The sequence below is a fragment of the Ictidomys tridecemlineatus genome, chromosome 4 (assembly GCF_052094955.1).
Source record: "Ictidomys tridecemlineatus isolate mIctTri1 chromosome 4, mIctTri1.hap1, whole genome shotgun sequence".
Classification (NCBI taxonomy): Eukaryota; Metazoa; Chordata; class Mammalia; order Rodentia; family Sciuridae; genus Ictidomys; species Ictidomys tridecemlineatus.
Window position 1 is genome coordinate 204,318,637 of NC_135480.1, and position 18,126 is coordinate 204,336,762.

General features: G+C 59.2%; 1 protein-coding gene and 1 long non-coding RNA gene across 2 annotated transcripts in view; both read left to right on the plus strand.

Moving 5' to 3' along the window:
* Nucleotides 1–35: 35 nt before the first annotated feature.
* LOC144377385 (uncharacterized) lies at nucleotides 36–1,303 on the plus strand. Its single transcript, XR_013438360.1, has 2 exons — nucleotides 36–654; nucleotides 864–1,303. It is a non-coding gene; the product is annotated as an uncharacterized LOC144377385 (long non-coding RNA).
* Nucleotides 1,304–15,041: 13,738 nt separating this feature from the next.
* The window catches only part of Prrx2 (paired related homeobox 2), a 35,183-nt gene continuing 32,098 nt past the window's right edge, over nucleotides 15,042–18,126 (plus strand). The window contains exon 1 of the mRNA XM_078048411.1: nucleotides 15,042–15,475. Coding sequence (XP_077904537.1) covers nucleotides 15,223–15,475 — 253 coding nt within the window. The 5' untranslated portion in view covers nucleotides 15,042–15,222. The remainder of the gene's footprint in view (nucleotides 15,476–18,126) is intronic.

Genomic DNA, 18,126 nt, shown 5'->3' on the forward strand with positions numbered 1-18,126 from the left:
AGCCCGCCGGTCCCGCCCGCGCCGCCCGCCTGCCTTCCCGCCCTTGGCCGCTGGGCGCCGTCCGAGCTCCGCCCGCCGCGCGCCAGCCCCGCCTCGGGTCGCGCCTCCCCCGGGCCAGCGGCGGCACCCCAAGCGGAGCGACGAGGACCGCTCTCTGCGCGCCCAGGCGCAGGGGACCGGACCTTCTGTCTGTGCGGCGGCTCCGGCTGCCTGCCTTTTCCGCCCTCCACCTGGGTGGACTCTCGTCTTCTCGTCTGTAGTGGACACTGCCCAAGGTCCCCGCAGGTGTCGAGTGGGTGGGGTCGGCATCTGATCTCCGGCCGCGTTTGCGCCTCTGCAGCCCCGAGCCCCCCCGCTGAAGCCCACGGGGGGGGGGGGGCCTTAAAGGCCCATTTCAAAAACAAGCCGATTTACTCCTTTTTTTTTTAGTTGTAGATGGACACAATACCTTTATTTTGTTTTATTTTATTATTTTCATGTGGAGCTAAGAGTCGATCCAGGGCCTCGTGCGTGCTAGGCAAGCGCTTTGCCACTGAGCTGCAGCCTCAGACCCACAACACCAAGGACAAAACAGACTTCGTCGCCAAAAAATCCGCAGCCAGTCGAGGACCAGCGTTGGGGATCTGATAGGAAAAAGGATGCAGCAGGAGCTGGGTAATTGCTCGCTATTATTATTGTTAACCACGTAATGCAGACCATACAAGCTTTGGAAACCACATCAGGCCGTCTAAAGGGGCAGGAAGGAGGGGTGTGGGCGGCAGCCCGGTCAAGCCCCTTTAAGACAATGCCCATTTGGGCTACCCAGAGGCAACTGTGGGTCACAGTGGCACCCAGGGCACCTCTGCCTTTGTTTCTTGCCCCAGGAAGGAATGGCTCCTCCCTGAGTGACACAGGAACATTTTGCTCATACAGAAATGGAAGTTTCCAGTTTGTCTTGAAAAATCAGAAGGGTCGAGTTCCCAGGTGGCCACAATGAGCATGGGGTGGTGCATCTGCTCCAGTGGCCCCCCTTTCCCCTTGGGGGTTGAGATAAACGCCCGCCATGCTCTAAGTGCTCCTTCCTCCCACCTCCCCTGAATGCCAAGTTCCAGAATGGCCCGCCCGCCGGCCAGGCCCTCTCACTAATCCAGGGTTGTGGCTCCACCACAAAGGGGGGAGACTGAGCCTGGCCTGGGCTGCCCAAGAACATAGGACAGGTAGCCGGAGAAGCCCCTCGGTGGATGGGGCAGAGCTGGGGGGACAACCTGGCACAGCCCTGCCTCACCCTAGTCTCCTGGGTTGCTGCAGTAAAGTATGGATCGCATCCCTCGGATTTCTCAGGGGCTTGTTTCCAGGACCCTCAAGGACACCAAACCCAGCAGATGCTTAAGGGCCTTAAGTAGAAAGGCATAGTAGTGTTTGCACATGACCTCTGGTCCCCCCCCCATTCTAACCTAGCTGGGTGGCGTGTGCAAAGCACTGTAAGCTTCATGCCAGTGTCCTAGTGTATTGTTTGGGGATAATATCAAGAAAAAAGTCTGTTTGTGTTTGGTACAGACACAATTGCTTGTTTGATTTTTCAGGGGATTTTTTGTTTGTTTTGTTTTGGTTTTGGGTACCAGGGATTGAACTCAGGGGCATTCAACCACTGAGTCACATCCCCAGCCCTATTTTTTTTTTTTAATATTTATTTTTTAGTTTTTGGCGGACACAACATCTTTGTTTGTATGTGGTGCTGAGGATCGAACCCAGGCCACACACATGCCAGGCGAGCGCGCTACCGCTTGAGCCACATCCCCAGCCCCCCAGCCCTATTTTGTATTTCCTTTAGAACAGGGCCTCACTGAGTTGCTTAGCACCTTGCTTTTGCTGAGGCTGGCTTGGAACTTGAGATCCTCCTGTCTCAGCCTCTTGAGAGCCGCTGGTATTACAGGTGTGCCTCACCACACCCAGCTCAATTTTTAGTTTTTGAGGTGCAACCTCACTATGCTGCCAGTACTGGCTTTGACTCTGGGGCTCAAGCATTCTTCCTGCCTGGGCCTCCGGAGTAGCTGAGCCTGCAGGTGCACCCTCTGCACCTGGCTCACGGATGCAGTTTTTTCCTGTAAACATTTTCTTTATATGTATGTATATATATACACACATATGCAAATATTGTGTCCATCTTCAACCACATATATATTGGTGTAGATGGTCACAATACTTTTATTTATTCATTTTTCCGTGGTGCTGAGGATCAGACCCAGTGCCTGATGCGTGCTAGGCGAGCGCTCTCCCCCTGAGCCCCAGCCCAGCCCCCTCTAAACATCCTCATTCTGCGCTTGGTCAAAACCATGGGCACAGAACCCACAGATCCAAAGGCAGAGCCATGACAAGCTCGCTGGCCTCGGACAACAGAAATGTGTCCTCTCACAGTTCTGGGCCCAGACATTCAACCTCAAGGTGTGGGCAGGGTCACGTTTCCTCCAGAGAAGGCCCCGTCTGCCAGCCTCTGGCCACCGGTGGCTGGTGGCAGCAGTCCATGTGGCCCACGTCTCTGTGCCTCCATTCCAATTGCTTCTCCTTTCAAAATGACACCCATCACTGGTCTTGGAGCCCTCTCTAATCCTGCAAGACCTCACCTTAACTTGATTACATCTGAAAAAACCTCTTTTTCTAAATAAGGTCACTTTCCAGGTACACAGCTAGGGCTTGAACGTGAATTTTTAGAGGACAGTGCTCTGCACAGTTACACCCACTCCACGGTGATCCAGGCGTGGCCCTCTGGTCTCTGGGCCTCAGTTTCCTCCCTATAATTTAACGCCCTTCAACTCTTCATCCTGGAACCGACGAAGAGCTCCTTGATGTCCTGAGGGGCTCTGTCAACAGGGGTCACAGAAAAACTAAGAAGAAGGAACAGAGATTCCCCATGTACTCCCTGGGCCCACACAGCTTCCCCCACCATCGACGTTCCCACCAGGACAGCACATTTGTAGAGAGGGGCTGAGGGATGACAACCGGAGTAGCCATCACAGAGCTGGCTTCTACTTATGGGGGCCCTTTCTACGTGCCGGGGACTGTGCTGTGCACGTAACACACAGCTGTGCGCTAGGACTCCTGAAGTCCTAGGCCATGCTGCATCCATTTCACCAATGAGGACACAGGCTCAGAGAAGTCAGGTGCTTGCCTGACATTGCACAGCTGGGCAGCAACTCCAGCCTAGTCTGCAACCCAGGCTGCAGTCGGACCTCTGGGGCTCAAGTTGTCCCCGGAGCTCCTCTGACTCTGGGCTGCAGAAGATCTGGCCGTGCAGGAGGGAGGAGCTGACCTCTGTCCTCTCGCAGCCTTGGGTACCACACTGGAGCCAGGCCCCGCTGCCTGCCCGTCATCCAGGCTCCTATCCTTCGAAACTCTGTGCCCCTTGACCTCCCGCCTGTCAGCAAGGGCAACCTTGTTTCCTCCATCTGCCTCCCATTAAGGCTGTGTCGCTCAGGGCTGGATTCAGCTGCAGCCCTTCCCTCTCCTGTCCTCGCCAGAATCCCTCACTGCCCGGCCAAACCAGCCTCTTCCTGCCACCCAGCTCCAGGGTACCTCAGCTGGAAGGGGGTCCTGAGCTCCCACCTGGTGGGGGGGTGGGCCTGCCTCCTACTCCCCAGGAATCACTCTGATTATCCAACCAACAGGTGGAGTAACCTTAATATACAAAGAATTGTCAAAAATCAATAAGAAGGAAAAAAAAAAAAAACCACATTAGAAACATGGGCAAAAGACGTGTGTGAGTCACAGGATGACAGGTGAGTCACAGGATGAAAAACTGTCAACAAACACGAGAGGCGGTGAGCCTCTCTGGCAGCCCAACAACAACCTTAATAGGCCATAGACGGGACTTCCTACCCCTGAGACCTGTCCCCAGGCACTCGACAAAGCAGGTGACCGAGTGGGAGATTCTATAAGATCCCATGGAGGAGGCAGTGCTTGGACAGGGATGTTTCCTGAGGTTGAGCTCCAGCTTGGTATTTCTGGAACCCAGAGCTTTGCTCTCCCTTGATCTTGTACATATTTTCTACCTTTTTTCAAACGAGTGGGTCTTACCTGGGACTCAAAACCCTACTTCACCGAGGCTGAGAATCGGCCCTGACCTCCTCCACTCGGGTTGATCGTGAACTCCTGGGGGGGCCCAGGTGTGTCCAGGTGTGTCTCCCTCTGTGGCGGCCCTGCCCTGGGCCCTGCCAGCCTGGCTTGGAGCAGCCCGCCTCTGCCCCCAGTGGTGGGGAGAGGAATGGTCACCGACGACAAGGGCAGCCTTAGCCTGGGGCCGCCCATGTCCCCTGAGTTAGGTTAGAAGCTCAACACCCATCAGGTCTTTGACTCTCAAGACACCCTGGAGGTAAGGGACCTGGTGTGCAGGCCCAGGAGGGCCAAGGAGAGGGGTGGGCGGCCTCGCTCGGTGCCTGGCTCTTGGTTCTCATTTCCTCTCACACTTGCTCTCAAAAGCGTTTGCGTGCACACACACACACAGGCACACACAGGTTCACGCCGACACGCCCACAGGTTGCCAGTCTCTTACACACTCACAAGCACACCCAAAGCCCACTCACCATCCCAGACATGGCTGGACTGGTCACTCACACACACCCAGTCGGGACAGGTCGCTCTAGGCACCCAGTGTCCCTGTCCCATCCATGCATCCCCCGGGCCACTCCCTCCAGGAGGGGTGGTCAGCAGCCAGGCCTGCCCTTTGGCAGACCCTGCAGGTGGCGGGAGGGGAGAAAAGGAAGAGGCCCCCTTTTCTTTCTGTTCCTTCTTTCTTTCGAGCCTGTCCACCAAGTGGGTACTGGGGAAACCTAGTCACCACCCCAGGCCTCTCTCTTGTGTGGTGGCCAGCCCCTCGGAGGGCTGGGGACATCGAGGCACAGAGTGGACGGGCTGGGCATCTATCTGAAGTGTGGTCTCAGCCACCGCCCTCCCTCTGGCCCCAGCCCCCCTTCCTTTCCCTTCCTCCTCCCTCACACCCTGACCCCATCCTGACCCCTGACCCTCATGACCCAGAGTGTCACTGGGAAGGTCCAGTTGGCTTGGCCCTATTTGGCCACAGCCCCCGTGCTGGAGGGACAAGGCCCAACTCATGAGCCTCCTCCATGGGCTACGGGGGGGACACGGGCCTGGGCTCTGGCGCTGGAGCTGGGTGCCGGCCACTGGGAGGACCTTCCGTTCCCGCATTCTGCTGGCTGCCTCAGAGACCCAGGAGCATTTCCTGCTGAGAAAGCCCCCAGGACTCCGTGCTCCCAGTGGCTGCCCTGACCCCCCCCACCTCTCCTGCTGGCCAGAGCCCCTGCTCCAAGGGACCCAGCCGCTGACTGACCCAGACACTGCTGGTGGGTCCTGTGCTCGGTCAGAACCAGGGACTCTGAGACCACGTATGGGCCAGGCCAGGCCTGGTGGAGCCCAGCTCAGAGCCTCCGAGCACTGCCATGGGCCCGTTCTCTGCCACCGAGTCAGACGGCAGGCCCTCCTGGTCCCCAGCTCTCCCAGGTGAGGAGAGTCCTCAGGGACCCGAGAGGTGCTCGGAGCCCCTGGCCCTCATGCTGGACACCACAGGTTCTGGGGCCTGGGCTCGGGCCTGGCCCTCATGCAGCCGCCCTGGGGGGGGGCCTTGCCTAGATTCCCCCCACTGCAGAAGTCAGGCGTCCTCTTGGGAGCCACGCAGGCAGGGACTCTGCCCATGACCCCAGTCCCACACGGGGAAGAGCCCAAGGACATGTCCTTGACCGTCCCGGGAGATCCTGGCCTCTTTTTCGCTGGTCAGCCTGCCTCTTCCTCTCTGGGTCCCGGCAAGCAGATGGTGTGACCCGGCCAGGGCCTTGCCCTTCTCAGAGCTTTGGACATCCTGCCCCAGGGGGTTGGGAAGGGTGCCAGGGACCCAGCTTGCCCTACCTCTGCTGGGGGGGTAGACCTGGTATCCTGATTCCAGAGACTCCCCCTTCCCAGAGACCCCTGGGGCACCCAGCTGGCTCAGTCCTGGCCGGCCGCTCCAGAGACAGTCGGGGAGGGGACGGCTCTGCACCTCCAGCCCTGCAGCCCCGCCCAGCAGGCCCTGCCAAGAGTGGTCAGGAGGACGTGGGCCCTTGGGGAATGGGGAGGGCAGAGGCGGGGGCCAGGGTCCTTTGTGCTCCCCGGGAAGCCCCCTCCACCCGCGCCGGCCTGTTTGGCAATGCCGACAGCCGGGCAGGAAGGACCCGTCGGCCATCCGTCAGGGAGACAGAGTGGGCCCGAAGGCGGCGGCCTGAGGAGGGGAGCTGGGGAAATCTGATCATTAAGAACCCCCCTGGCTGTCTGGGGGAACTTAATTAAATTTCTGGAGAGGCTGAGAGGGGGCCACATCTGGAACCAATATGTGGGCTTTGATTTTTTTCCTCCTCTCTCCTCCTTCCCATCTCACTGCTGTAAAGGGGAACCGAGCAGAGCCTCGGAGAGCCACTTCCTCGGGGACAGGATTCCTGGCAGATTGAGGAGGGGAGACAGAGACCAAAACCAAAAAGTGAGACTGCGACCAAGACAGTGCAGGAAGGCAGAGATGGATGGAGACGCGGCCAGGAGGAGGAGGAGGGCAGCCAGGCAGGCGCTGTGGGGTCGGGCCCAGTGCAGAGGTGGGGAGAGGAAGGCCCAGGCATCAGCCTTTACGAGCTCCCGTCCTGCTTGGCACTCAGGTGGAGCCCCCCGACACTCCCCGGGGGCAGATCCTGCCATTCTCCCCGGGTATAGCTGAGGGGAGGGGACTTGCCCAAGAGGACAGGGCACAGGAGTGGCAGGGCTGGGACTTGAACCTGTGCCTGGCTTGACAGTGTCTAGACATGTGCATGGGCCACTTTGACCGGAGCGACCTCTTTCACGCTCCAGGGAGGGCGGTGTGGGCGGTGGGCCACGAGGTGCTGGCCTCTCTGGGCGGGCAGCCGAGGAGGAGGTGGGCCCTCCTGTGGCAGGAGTTGTGGTAGCAGAGACCCCCAGAGGTGATGGCTCGGGGTGCTGGCTCTCGGTGGGCCTCCAGCCCTCAAGATTGAGCCCTCAGACAGTGGCCAGGCCTCTCTCTCAGCCAGCTTCCCACACATGACCCTGTCCCTGGTCTCCAGGGTGACAGGTCCCCTCCCGGTCCTGGACCCACATGCCCAAAGCAGCTCCCACCAGCCAGGCTGCAGGGAGAGAGGTGGACTTGAGGGTGGGTGGCAGCCCCCCGGGGTGCCTCTCCTGCTCCCCGCAGCCCAGTCCCAGCCCGGGCCACTGCTTCAAGGTGGGCGCTTGTCAGGAGCCACCTGGGGGCCCTGCCCCAACTCCGCCCTGCTATGAGGGCTGAAGTGCAGCCTGGCCAGCCCCACTGGGTCCCCTATGTGGCCCTGGCCCAGCCCTAGGCAGGCAGGGGGAGGACCTTGGTACATTTTTATGGAATGGATATCCCATGACCTTGGTGCACACAGAACAGTTTCAAAATGCCACTTGAGCAGGGCACCATGGCGACCTTATAATCCCAGTGGTGGGAGAGAGGGGGGCTGACCCAGGAGGACTGAGTTCAAGGCCAGCCTCAGGAACTTAGCAAGGCCTAAGCAACTCAGTGAGACCCCGAGCACAGGGAGAAGACCACCCACCCGACAGCGAACCAGGACCCTCGCCCTGGGCAGGGAAGGCTGGGCGCTCTGGGCGTCCTCCTGTGCCCTGCCCAGGGCCCCTCTCTGACACCCCCCACCTCCTCGTGGCCCCCATCTTCTCGCTCCCTAATTCTCCGTCACGTGTGGCCCAGCGACTGGTCCACCAGCCTGCCCACTGCGTCTCCCCCGTGGCCCGGCCCACACGGGCCAGGAAGGCACTCCGTGAAGACGTGTGGACAGAGTCACTAAGCCCTGGATTTAGACGTGGCCCGAGTGGGAGCCCCAGGAGAAGAGGGAGACCCAGGGCAGGCCCTGCCTCCCGTCTGCTCTGGTCCAAGGAGCGACAGCGGTGGTGACCGCGGCCCTGCAGCCAGGGCAGGCAGACGAGGTGAGGGCCCTGCTGCAGCCTGTATGGCCTCGTCCCTACCTGCTGGGCCGATGCAGACGGGAGGCTGGGGAGTCTGCGCAGCTGGCCCACAGGTGCCCAGGCAGGGACTGGAACTCAGATCTGTGTGGGCACAGTCATGGGCAGAGCCACTGGGCCAGTCTGCCTCCTGGGGCGAGGAGGGAGCCCTTCAGGAACCTGGGGAGCCCGAGTGGGGTGGTGGGGTGGGTGGGAGCCTGAGGAGGTGCCTGCCAGGCAGGTGATCCAGGGGCACAGGGGCGGAGCTGGCCTGGCCCAGGGCCCTGCCAGGGGCGGCTGATCCCGCAGGACTGCGTCCCGGTGGGGCCTGAGCAGGTGATGGTACACAGGGTTCTCTCATCTGGTGGGAGAAAAATGAAGCCCTGGCCCATGCTGCCTCCCTCTTCCAAAAAAGAGAAAAGGGGAGGGGGGTCCGCTGCTCTGCTGAAAAGGAAATTGCATTAATACAGATTGTTTTATTTAAAAAACCTTGACCTCGACTTCAAAAAGAGTCATCAGGCATCCTCCTTCGCAGAGGCCCAGAGCGATTACGGGAGGCCTGCTCATTTCTCAATGACTTACTGGCCAGGCGGCTGCCCGGGGACCGGGGGAGGGACCCGGCTAATTTAAGGCTCCCTGCAGAAGGGTGTGTAAATCTTCACGTGTCTAGAGAAACTTCAGCTAAGTCAGGGAAAGGAGAGCTGGAAGAGCCCCTCCCCTGCCTTTTTCCGTTTCTTTTCCCATTTGGAACTCTGATCTCTTTGATCATAAAAATGGTCGTATTTCACCCCAAAAATATCAGCAATCAACGAACGAAGGAAGTGGGAGCCCAGGGGGAGTTTCGCCACCCATCAGACCCCTGGTTTAATTGTTTAGCGGCTGCCTGGGTGGGGCGGCTGGGAACACGCCCTGCTGGCCAGGGTTCAAGAGCAAGTTGTAAATAATAAGAGCCATTAGATCCCCAATTAAGCAGGTGAGCTGCTGCCTGCCTCCCCCAGCCCCAGCCCTCCTCCGCCCCGGCCCCCGCCAGGCACACTCACCCCCCACCCGTGTGCAGCCTCGGCCTCACCACGGAGTGATCGGAGTGATCGCACCAGGATGTGGCTGGTCCAGGGAGGGACCGGCGGCCTCAGGGCTCCGGAGGGCTTTGGGCTGGCCTGGGTCCCCCGGGCCTCGCCCGTGCCCCTGCCTCAGGCTCCCTTCCTAGGGAGCAAGGGCAGGAGGGGTCCCGGCAGTTTGCCAGGAGAGACCCCCCAGTGCCAGGGTGGGGGGTACCACGTGGGGGTCCTCTCTCCTCAGAGCCACCTGGGATAGAGGGGTTCTCCACCAAGGGGGGTCCTGGAAGTGGTGTCTGTCCTGCGAACCCACAGGCTGCCATTCAGAAGGCCACTTTGCAGGGACAGTGGCTGGGTCCACTGAGTTCAATTCCCCTGCCTGGCTTCGAGGCCGGACCCACCAGGGAGGCCCCAGTGGGCAGTATGTGCTCAATAAATCACCGTGGGTGGCTCACCCGGGGTCGTCTCCCACCGGCCTGTCTCCCTGGGAAGCCTGCAGGGACTCTCCTGGGTGCCAAGCTTCACCCCCCCACACCCCGACCCCTGCACCAAGGAGGCACTCAATGGCAGCTTGTCCTTTGACCCCAGACCCAGAGGCAAGACTGTCCCAGCTGGCTGGGGTCTCAGAAGCCCAGACTTACCTCTGTGCTACCCTGCGGAGGGCATGGCCCACCAAGCGGGCCAGACGTTTCCTGCCACTTGGGCAATGGGGATTCTGACCACTAGCCATCCTGCCGGCCACTGGCTCACAGAAGAACCATGAATGGCGCTCACTATGTGCCTGCTTCTCCTCTGTGAGGCTCCAGGGACACACAGAGGGACGTGAGTAGCCCAGAGTCACACAGGAAGTCCATGGGTCAGCTGCCCTCCAACAGGCCTAGCCCTGGGGAAGGTGTCTCTGGGGCCTTGGCTTGGTCAAAGCCTCTCCTCACAGCTGGAGTGACCCACAACTGGTCTTGTGTTGGGATTTTTATTTGCTTGGACCATTTTGCTTGATTCTCTCAATGCCCCCGAGAGGCAGGTGCTATTTATTTCCTCCAACTTACAGAGGAGAAAATTGAAACTCAGAGAGGTTAATGTCATCGTACAAAAGATTTAAAACAAAAAAACAGGAAAACAAAGATCCATACGGGAGAAGGAGAAAGGGAAGCTAGTGCATCGACCTGCCATCTGAACAGAGTTTCTGTGACCATGTCCTCACATTGGCTTTGGGTTTCCTGGTAGCCAAGGCAAAAAGGGAAATGCAATGTGTCCTGTTATTTGGATCTTATTTTTAAAGGATAATTCTTCAAGAGGAGACTTCCTAGTCCTAACAACTTGATGTGATGGTTAGGAGCCTGACAGAAGTTACGGGAACCCAAAGCGTAACCTGTCTGAGCCTCAGTTTCCCTTCCTTGTGTGAGAGTTGGGGAGGCTGTGAGACAATGGGTAAGTGTGAGTGCTAGGCAAATAGCTGCTTAGGGAAAAGTGACAAGAAAACTCTGACCCTGTTTGGTGCAGATACAATTTTTTTCCCCAGCACTGGGGGTTGAATCCAAGCCTTCCTGAAAGCCCTGTCCCCGAGCTCCGTCATCTCTGCACCGCCAGCCCACTCTTCCTTTAAATATTGTCCATCCCAGGTAGATCCAGGGACGCGGAGCCCGTGGATCTGGAGGGCTGACGGTAGAGTCCTGCGGTGGTCCCTCCTCGTGGGGAGACGAGGAAAGATCCAGGCAGAGAGCCGACAGGGCCAGAGATCCTGCCCATCGGGCGGGCTCTGCTCTGCTCCCCACAGGGCTGGCCGGGGCCTGGGGTGACCAGGGAGCCCGCTGTGATCCCAGCCTGACACAATATTTACAGAACGCTGGGATCTGTCACGGTCACGCCTGGTCACGTCTGAGTTACATCTGCCTGTGGTGTTTATGATCCCCCAGACGCGCAGCAGTGACCACCGTCTCACCAGGACCTTTGTGTGCCGCCCCCGCCCCACGGCCTCCTCCAGACAGCCCCTCGAGTGGGGTCAGGTGAGCCCGGGCTGTGGGAATCCATCTTGTCCTGGTCTCCATCTGTCTGTCTGTGACGGGGGCCCGGGCCTTGAGTGACTGACAGATGACCACTCGGAGGTGTGAGGGCTACAGAAGACGCTGATGGAGCTCAGTGCAGGACAGAAACAGAACTGTCCCAGGTTAGCCTGTGAACGGACACTTCACCAATCAGAAAAGCAAGTGGCCATTCCGTGCCGAAGACGCCTTCAGCAATGATCCAGGATACGCAGATTGGAGCACAGAAATGCCCCGGGAAATTCAAGGGGGATGATCACAGCAGCTCATGCCAGCAAGGAACCTGAGAAGCCCCCAGGAACGGACACGGGTGCAACCTTTTTGGAGGCAATATGGAAAAAGAGCCCAAAGTCTTAAACTTTCTTGCGCACTCTTTGACGCGGTGTGCGGATTTTCTACTTGTTGCTGTAACATCTTGTCACACAAACCTCGGGCCTCGTGCATGGTAGGCGAGTGCTGGGCTGCACGCCTCTGCCTTCCGACAATGCACGTTCATTACCTTACAGTTCTGGACGCGAGAGGTCGGGGTGAAATCGGGGTGCCAGAGGAGGCTCTGGGTAGGGCCTTCTGGAGAAGGCAGAGGAGGATGCTTTTCCCTGCTTCCCCAGTTCCTAGGGGATGCCTGCCTTGATCGTTGGCTTTTAAGATAACATTGGGCCAGGCGAGGTGGTGCACATCTGTAATTGCAGAACCTCAGGAAGCTGTGGCAGGAGGATGGTGAGTTCGAAGCCAGCCTCAGGAACTTAGTGAGGCCCTAACAACTCAGTGAGAACTGGCTCTAAATAAAACATAAGAAGAGCTAGAGATGTGGCTCAGTGGTAAAGCACCCTGGGTTCAATCTCTGGTGCAAAAAAAAAGGCATTGGGTCCAGCCAGATAATCCAGAATAACCTCCTTATTTCAGGGTCAACTAATCGCAACCTTAATTCATCTGCTTTGACCCACTTCCAGGGTCTAGAGATTCTGATGCCAACATCTTTGGAAGGTCATCCCTTGTCTATCACACCCACATAGTCTATTTCTAGGTATTTATTCTTAAGAAAACAACTGTTGATGCATAACAATAGGGAATAATGTATTCCTAGGCTTTCACTAAAAATAATGGTGAACAAGATTATTTAAAGATACAGAAAGCAGGTTACAAAATGGTTGGTATGATGTACTTCTACTTTTATGACATATACTGTGTTTCTCCATCTCTCTAATTAGAGAGAGATTAAATAAAAATTATTTTAGGTCATTCCTTTTTCTTGTCTGATTGCTTTTTCTAGGCCTCCAATTCAATATTGAATAAATAGGATGATTATTTCTAATTTCTTTCATTATACCAACTTTTTTTTTTTTCCTGGTACCGGGGATTGAACTCAGGGGCACTCGACCACTGAGCCACATCCTCAGCCCTATTTTGTATTTTATTTAGAGACAGGGTCTCCCTGAGTTGCTTAGCGCCTCACCATTGCTGAGGCTGGCTTTGAACTCCTGATCCTCCTGTCTCAGCCTCCGGAGCTACTGGGATTACAGGTGTGCACCACCCGCGCAGCACACCAACTTTTTAAAATGTCTTGAATGTCTGCTGTGTGTTAAGAATCTTTGGGAGTGAGATACTAGTATTTTTGTTTTCCTAAGTTTACTTATGCTTTTTAACATTTCAGCGATATTACTTCTGTAATAACATTTTTTTTTTTTAACACATAAGCTTTTGAGATGAAGGCAAGTCAGCATTTTCTTTCAACATGAGACCCAGGACCCAGCCTCCTGGGAGCAGCAGCTAACCAGAGCAGGATCCCTCTTGGCCCCCCTTCTATTTCCCCATCCCTGCTGCCCAGAGCGGTGCCAGGATCAGTAACCAAACTGGGCTCCCGTTGGCCTCCATCCCTGGCTCTGGGTGAGCATCTTAGCTCACCCAAACCACTACAGAAATTAGTTATTTTTTAGGCCTATCCCTTAGGCCCTGTGTCCCTGAGTCCTCACCTCCCTGTTTAAATGACATTGCCTTAGATATACTTCCAGGCTGAATCAGGGGCTGAAACTCTTGCTCAAGGGCTGAGCTTTGTGACTACCCTGTCATCCTGTACCACCCTGCCCTCCAAGGTAGTGACGGCTCAGCCTCAGCACCATTGGCCTGGCTCCTTTTGCACCCCGACTTCACCCACGATGGAGCCGACTCAGGGAAGGTGCTTCTTCCTGCTCTAGAAGCAGCCTTTGCCTTTGCTGCCTCAGTTTCCCATCTGTCACTGAAGGAAATGGGACCAAGATGGTGTCTCAGGCCCTTCCGGCACCCCTGGCTGACGCAGGCTGCTCCCCCATGTTCTAGGCCATGAGCCCAGAATTCCACCTGCAGCGGCATCCCCACAATGCCCAAAGGTTTTCTTTGTTTTGTTTTGCTTTTTCGGGTACCAGGGATTGAGCCCAGGGTCACTCGACCACTGAGCCACATCCCAGCCCTAATTTGTATTTTATTTAGAGACAGGGTCTCACTGAGTTGCTTAGCACTTTGCTTTTGCTGAGGCTGGTTTTGAACTCACATCCTCCTGCCTCAGCCTCCCGAACTGCTGGGATTACAGGTGTGTGCCATGGCGCCCAGCTGTGCCCATAGGTTTTTAATGTGATCTGCAGGGCAGGAGCTGGGCTCAGAGAGGGCTGGTGTCCCATTTAAAGGCACACAGCAGTACACCATGCCTAGTACACTGGGCCAGAATCTGGTCTCTGACACAAAACTGTTCTGACCCTGGGGAAGCCCCACTTGGGGGCCCTGCACTGTCCTGGGATGAGACCCCCATTCTGTGGGCTTTCTGGGTGCTCCAGCCAGGCCTCCCCTCCAAACATTCTTCAGGGCTCCACGGGACTCAGTCTCTCCGAAAGCCGTCCAGCCACACACACTGGGTAGTGCTGGGAACCCCTGGCGCAGGCTGGCCCCTGCCAGTGCCCTGGGAGAAGGCAGGTGGCCACCTCCTTGCCAGCTTCTCACTGGGCACTGCTTGGAGCAGATTTCCAAGGACAAAGTGCCCCACCATCTCCAGACCCACAGCCTACCCTGGCCTGCACCTCCATGGCTGGCGGGAGGACGGAAGTCCTTCGGGGGCCACTCAGCCTCATCCTGAGGGTGATTCATATGCTACGGAACCAGGCTGCCGGCGGGTCTGGGGATGTGGGTGCAGGGCCTGTTTTCTGCAGGAGCCCAGAGAGGACATTCCGAAAGGCTCTTGGAGGGTTATTTTTTTCTGGGGATAAGGACTGAGGGACAGGACAGTGAGCAGCAGTCCTGGGGTAGGACCAGTGTCAGCCAGAGAGCTCAGAGTCTCCCTCCGCTCCCTCCGCGGGCCTTTTCTGGGCTCTCCTTAGAAAACAAAAACAAGAGCTGAGTCCCAAGCCGGGCCCTCTCTCCCTGTCACCCATCTGTCAGTCTGGCTCTCTGGCTGCCCATCCTCTGTGTGTACACTAGGAATTCTGAAGGGAACCGCTTTGCTCCTCGCTCGGCTTTCCTTGGGGTATCATCCGGTGGGAAACAGGAGCAGTGAGCACAGCCAACATCCCAGCTTTCTGGGGGAGGGAATCTCGGGGCTGGGCGGAGCGAACAAGGTGGTCCAAGTGGACCTCGGATTCTTTCCGTCGGGCGGGGCAGCGCTGGGGGCAGTGAGGTGGAGCTGGGAATTGGGACATCTTCCCTGTCACCCGTCTCAGAGTCGCCCCCTGCACCTGCGGAGGAGCTTGGAAGGGGGGTGCCAGTCTGTCGACTCTGACTCCCCGGGCCCCTCGTGCGGGGTTCAAAGAAGCGACCCCGCGCCGGAGCTCGCGGCTCCCCAGACGTGGTGGGGGGTGGGGTGGGGGCGGCGCTCGGGGCTCCGGGCCCCGCCTCCAGCGGCTCAGCGACGGACCCTCCCGGCGGCCGGGTGGGGCGAGGGGAGGGAGGAAGGGGCGAGGTCTGCCTCAAGAGGGGCGTGTGGCCGGCGCAGCCCGTCCGGCGACTTGGGCGCGAGCGGCCGGCGGCGAGGGGAGGGCGGACGGTCCGTGCCCCGACGTACGTCAGCGCGGCCGGGGGAGGCGGCGGCGGGACGGCAGAGCGGGCGGACCGGGCGCCGCTCCACCCGCGCCCGTCTCCGCCGGGGCCCCGCGCCCCGGGCCGCCCGCGGCATGGACAGCGCGGCCGCCGCCGCCTTCGCGCTGGACAAGCCGGCGCTGGGCCCGGGGCCGCCGCCGCCCGCGCTGGGGCCCGGCGACTGCGCCCAGGCGCGCAAGAACTTCACGGTGAGCCACCTCCTGGACCTGGAGGAGGTGGCGGCCGGGCGGCTGGCGGCGAGGCCCGCGGCCAGGGCCGAGGCGCGGGAGGGCGCGGCGCGGGAGCCGTCCGGGGGCAGCAGCGGCAGCGAGGCGGCGCCGCAGGACGGTGAGTGGCGCGGGCCGGGGCCGCCGAGGGCGTGGGGACCGCGGGACCGGCCCGGGCGGAGTGCGGCGCTGGAGGGAGGCGGCGCTGCGACCCTGGGGCGCGGGACACGCCGCAGCCGGGGCGGGCTGCCGCGGACTGGAACTCTGGACTAGGGCAAGGGACCTTTGGCCGGAGCCGCCTAAAGTCGTGGGTGTGCGACTTCGGGGAAGGGGCTGCCCTGGCGCCCGGCCCTGGAGGCAGCCCGGTGCCGCCTGGGAAGTGGGTGCGATTCCGTCGGTGCCATGTTACAGCTGCAAGACGAGGCCTTGGAGGGGCAGAGCGTCGGGGTTGGGCAGCTGGGTTTCCACTGTCCCCCATGCCCGCCAACTACTGCCGCAGAGGGTTCTTGGTGTTGACGCCTGTGTGCCCCCACCCTGCAGTGTGCCCAGGATCGCGTCCTGGGTGGAAGGGCTCAGCCCTAAAGAGCCAGCCAGGCCTCTCTTCCCCTGCAGAGGTTAAAGGCCATCAGGAAGGGGCTTTAAAAACAAACAATCCACCCAAGTGGCTTTTTTCAAAAAGTCACACAGGATCACAGAGTCCCAGTCCTTGGTAAGAAGCGGTGGGGGCGGGGAGAGCAGGAGATGAGGATAAAGCAGCAGAGGTCCCAGCGGGACAGTTTCCTGGAGGCAAGGCAGAGGGCAAGACAGATCGCCAAGCTCACCCATCCTGCCCTGCCCTAGCTCTGGGGGTGGGCTGGCCTGCTGGGGGCTCTGGGCCACCTGGCTTTGTTCTAGTCCCCCACAGGGTCTGCGGGTGACTGGGCTTGGGTCCCCTACCTTCCCGCCCACCTCTGGCATCCAGTTCCTTCACCAGCCTCTTGGTTCCGGGGATGCCCAGGCTGGTGGGGAGGCTGGTTCTCCCACAAGAGGGGGACAGGGACAGTGGAGGTGACGGCAGCCTAGTCTGAAACCCCATCTGGGAGCACGTGTGTCCTTAGGACAGCATCTTGCTGCCTTCCACAGGAGCACCTTCCAAGGGCACCCTGCCCCTGCCGGCCTGGTGAGGAGGGGCCGCTGGCTGCCCACAGGGCATCTTACCCCCTCCCCAGGCACAGGCCTGGCTGTTCCCTCTACCTTCTAGGGGTTGGGGTTTAGACCCCTGAGAGGAAGGTGTGGAAGCCATGGCAGCCCCAGGACATTGGTGGGAGAGGAAGGAAGGAGAGGAGGGAGGCGGCAGGGTCTGGGCAGGAGGCCGGGCCTTTCCCACGTGGGGCCCCCCAGGGTCTCCCAGGGGGATTCTCCGGGGAATCCCAGACGGCTGCTGTCGTCTGGGGATGTGAGCACCTGGAGGGGACCACTGAGCCGCTGGGAGTCCCCAGCAGCCCCCTGGGGCCTGACCACCTTCCCCAGGAGCCTATGAGGCCTCCTGAGGAGGGGCTTCCTGCACACTGGGGGTGTCTTGAGGGGTAGAGGACATGCTGGGTCCCTGTGGGTCCAGTTGGGACAGCCTGGGCCAGGCTCAAGGAGTTGCTCACCAGCTGGCCTCTGCCTCAGGAGCCACACCCAGATCTGCCCTGGGACTGTGAGGCGGCAGCGGTGAGTCCAGGTCTGTTCATCCCTGGTCATGTGCCTCTTCCCACTGCCATCTGTCAGGGATTCCCAAGACCCGAGGGATCCGAAGGCGGGGGACCTTTCTCCTGGTGAGCACAGCATGCACCACTGGACCCTGTGAAAGCGGGCATCCAGGGCTGGGGGTGCCAGGACTCCAGACCCCGGGGCAGCACACGTGGGCTGTGGCTGACACTGGCCCATCCTGGCACCCCCTGAGGCCTCCTACCTGCTGGGAAGTGTGTTTTCCTGTGGCTTCTGGGCTCTCTCCAGGTCCAAAGAGAAGGACTGGCCAAGAAAGAAGCCACAGTTCCTCCTAGAAAAGTTGGGCTTAGTAGGGAGACGAAGGGGCTGGAAATCTGGTAGGTTTTCAACCTGCTGAGTTAGCAGGCTCGAAATTCTGAAAAGTTTTTAAAAATCTTTTGTTTGCCCAAGCCACCAGTAGTACCGCTCATTGCTGCCAATGACTTCCCGAGACCCGTCTCTGCCTCGGGCTGGCCGGGGAGGCTGTGGCTTCACCCGTGACTCAGAACAAACCAGGGTCTCGGGTTCCTCCCAAATCAAACGCTGAGGGCTGTGCGGGCGCTGAGCTATGCCAAGCACGTTAGGAAAATAAACCCTCGCTCGCCGCCTTAGCAGTGACTTACAACAAAAGAACCCACGCTCATCACCAGGGTTTCTCTGAAGCATTCCCTCCTGTGGGCAGGGCGGAAACCAGGACGGGACACACTGGGAAAATCAACAAAGGCCCTGGAGGCGGCAGAGCTGAGACCCTGGCCATGAGGCCCCAGCCTGCTGCAGGAGGGACCGGCAGATCCCCCGCGGGTCCACTTTTCAGACATCCAGGATGCTGCCGCGCTGCTTGCAGTCTGAGCCTGGGGTGGCCAGGGCGAGCGTGGCCCTGGGGTGGGCCACCAAATCCAACAGGGTGATGTGGTGCTAGCCATGGGCTGGCAGGGCCAAGGGAGGGCCTGAGACACCACTGAATCTGGGAGACAGGCAGACTCGCTTTCAACTTTTTTAGTGGTGATAAAATATGCCTAGCCCAGGCTCTACCAGGTTAGC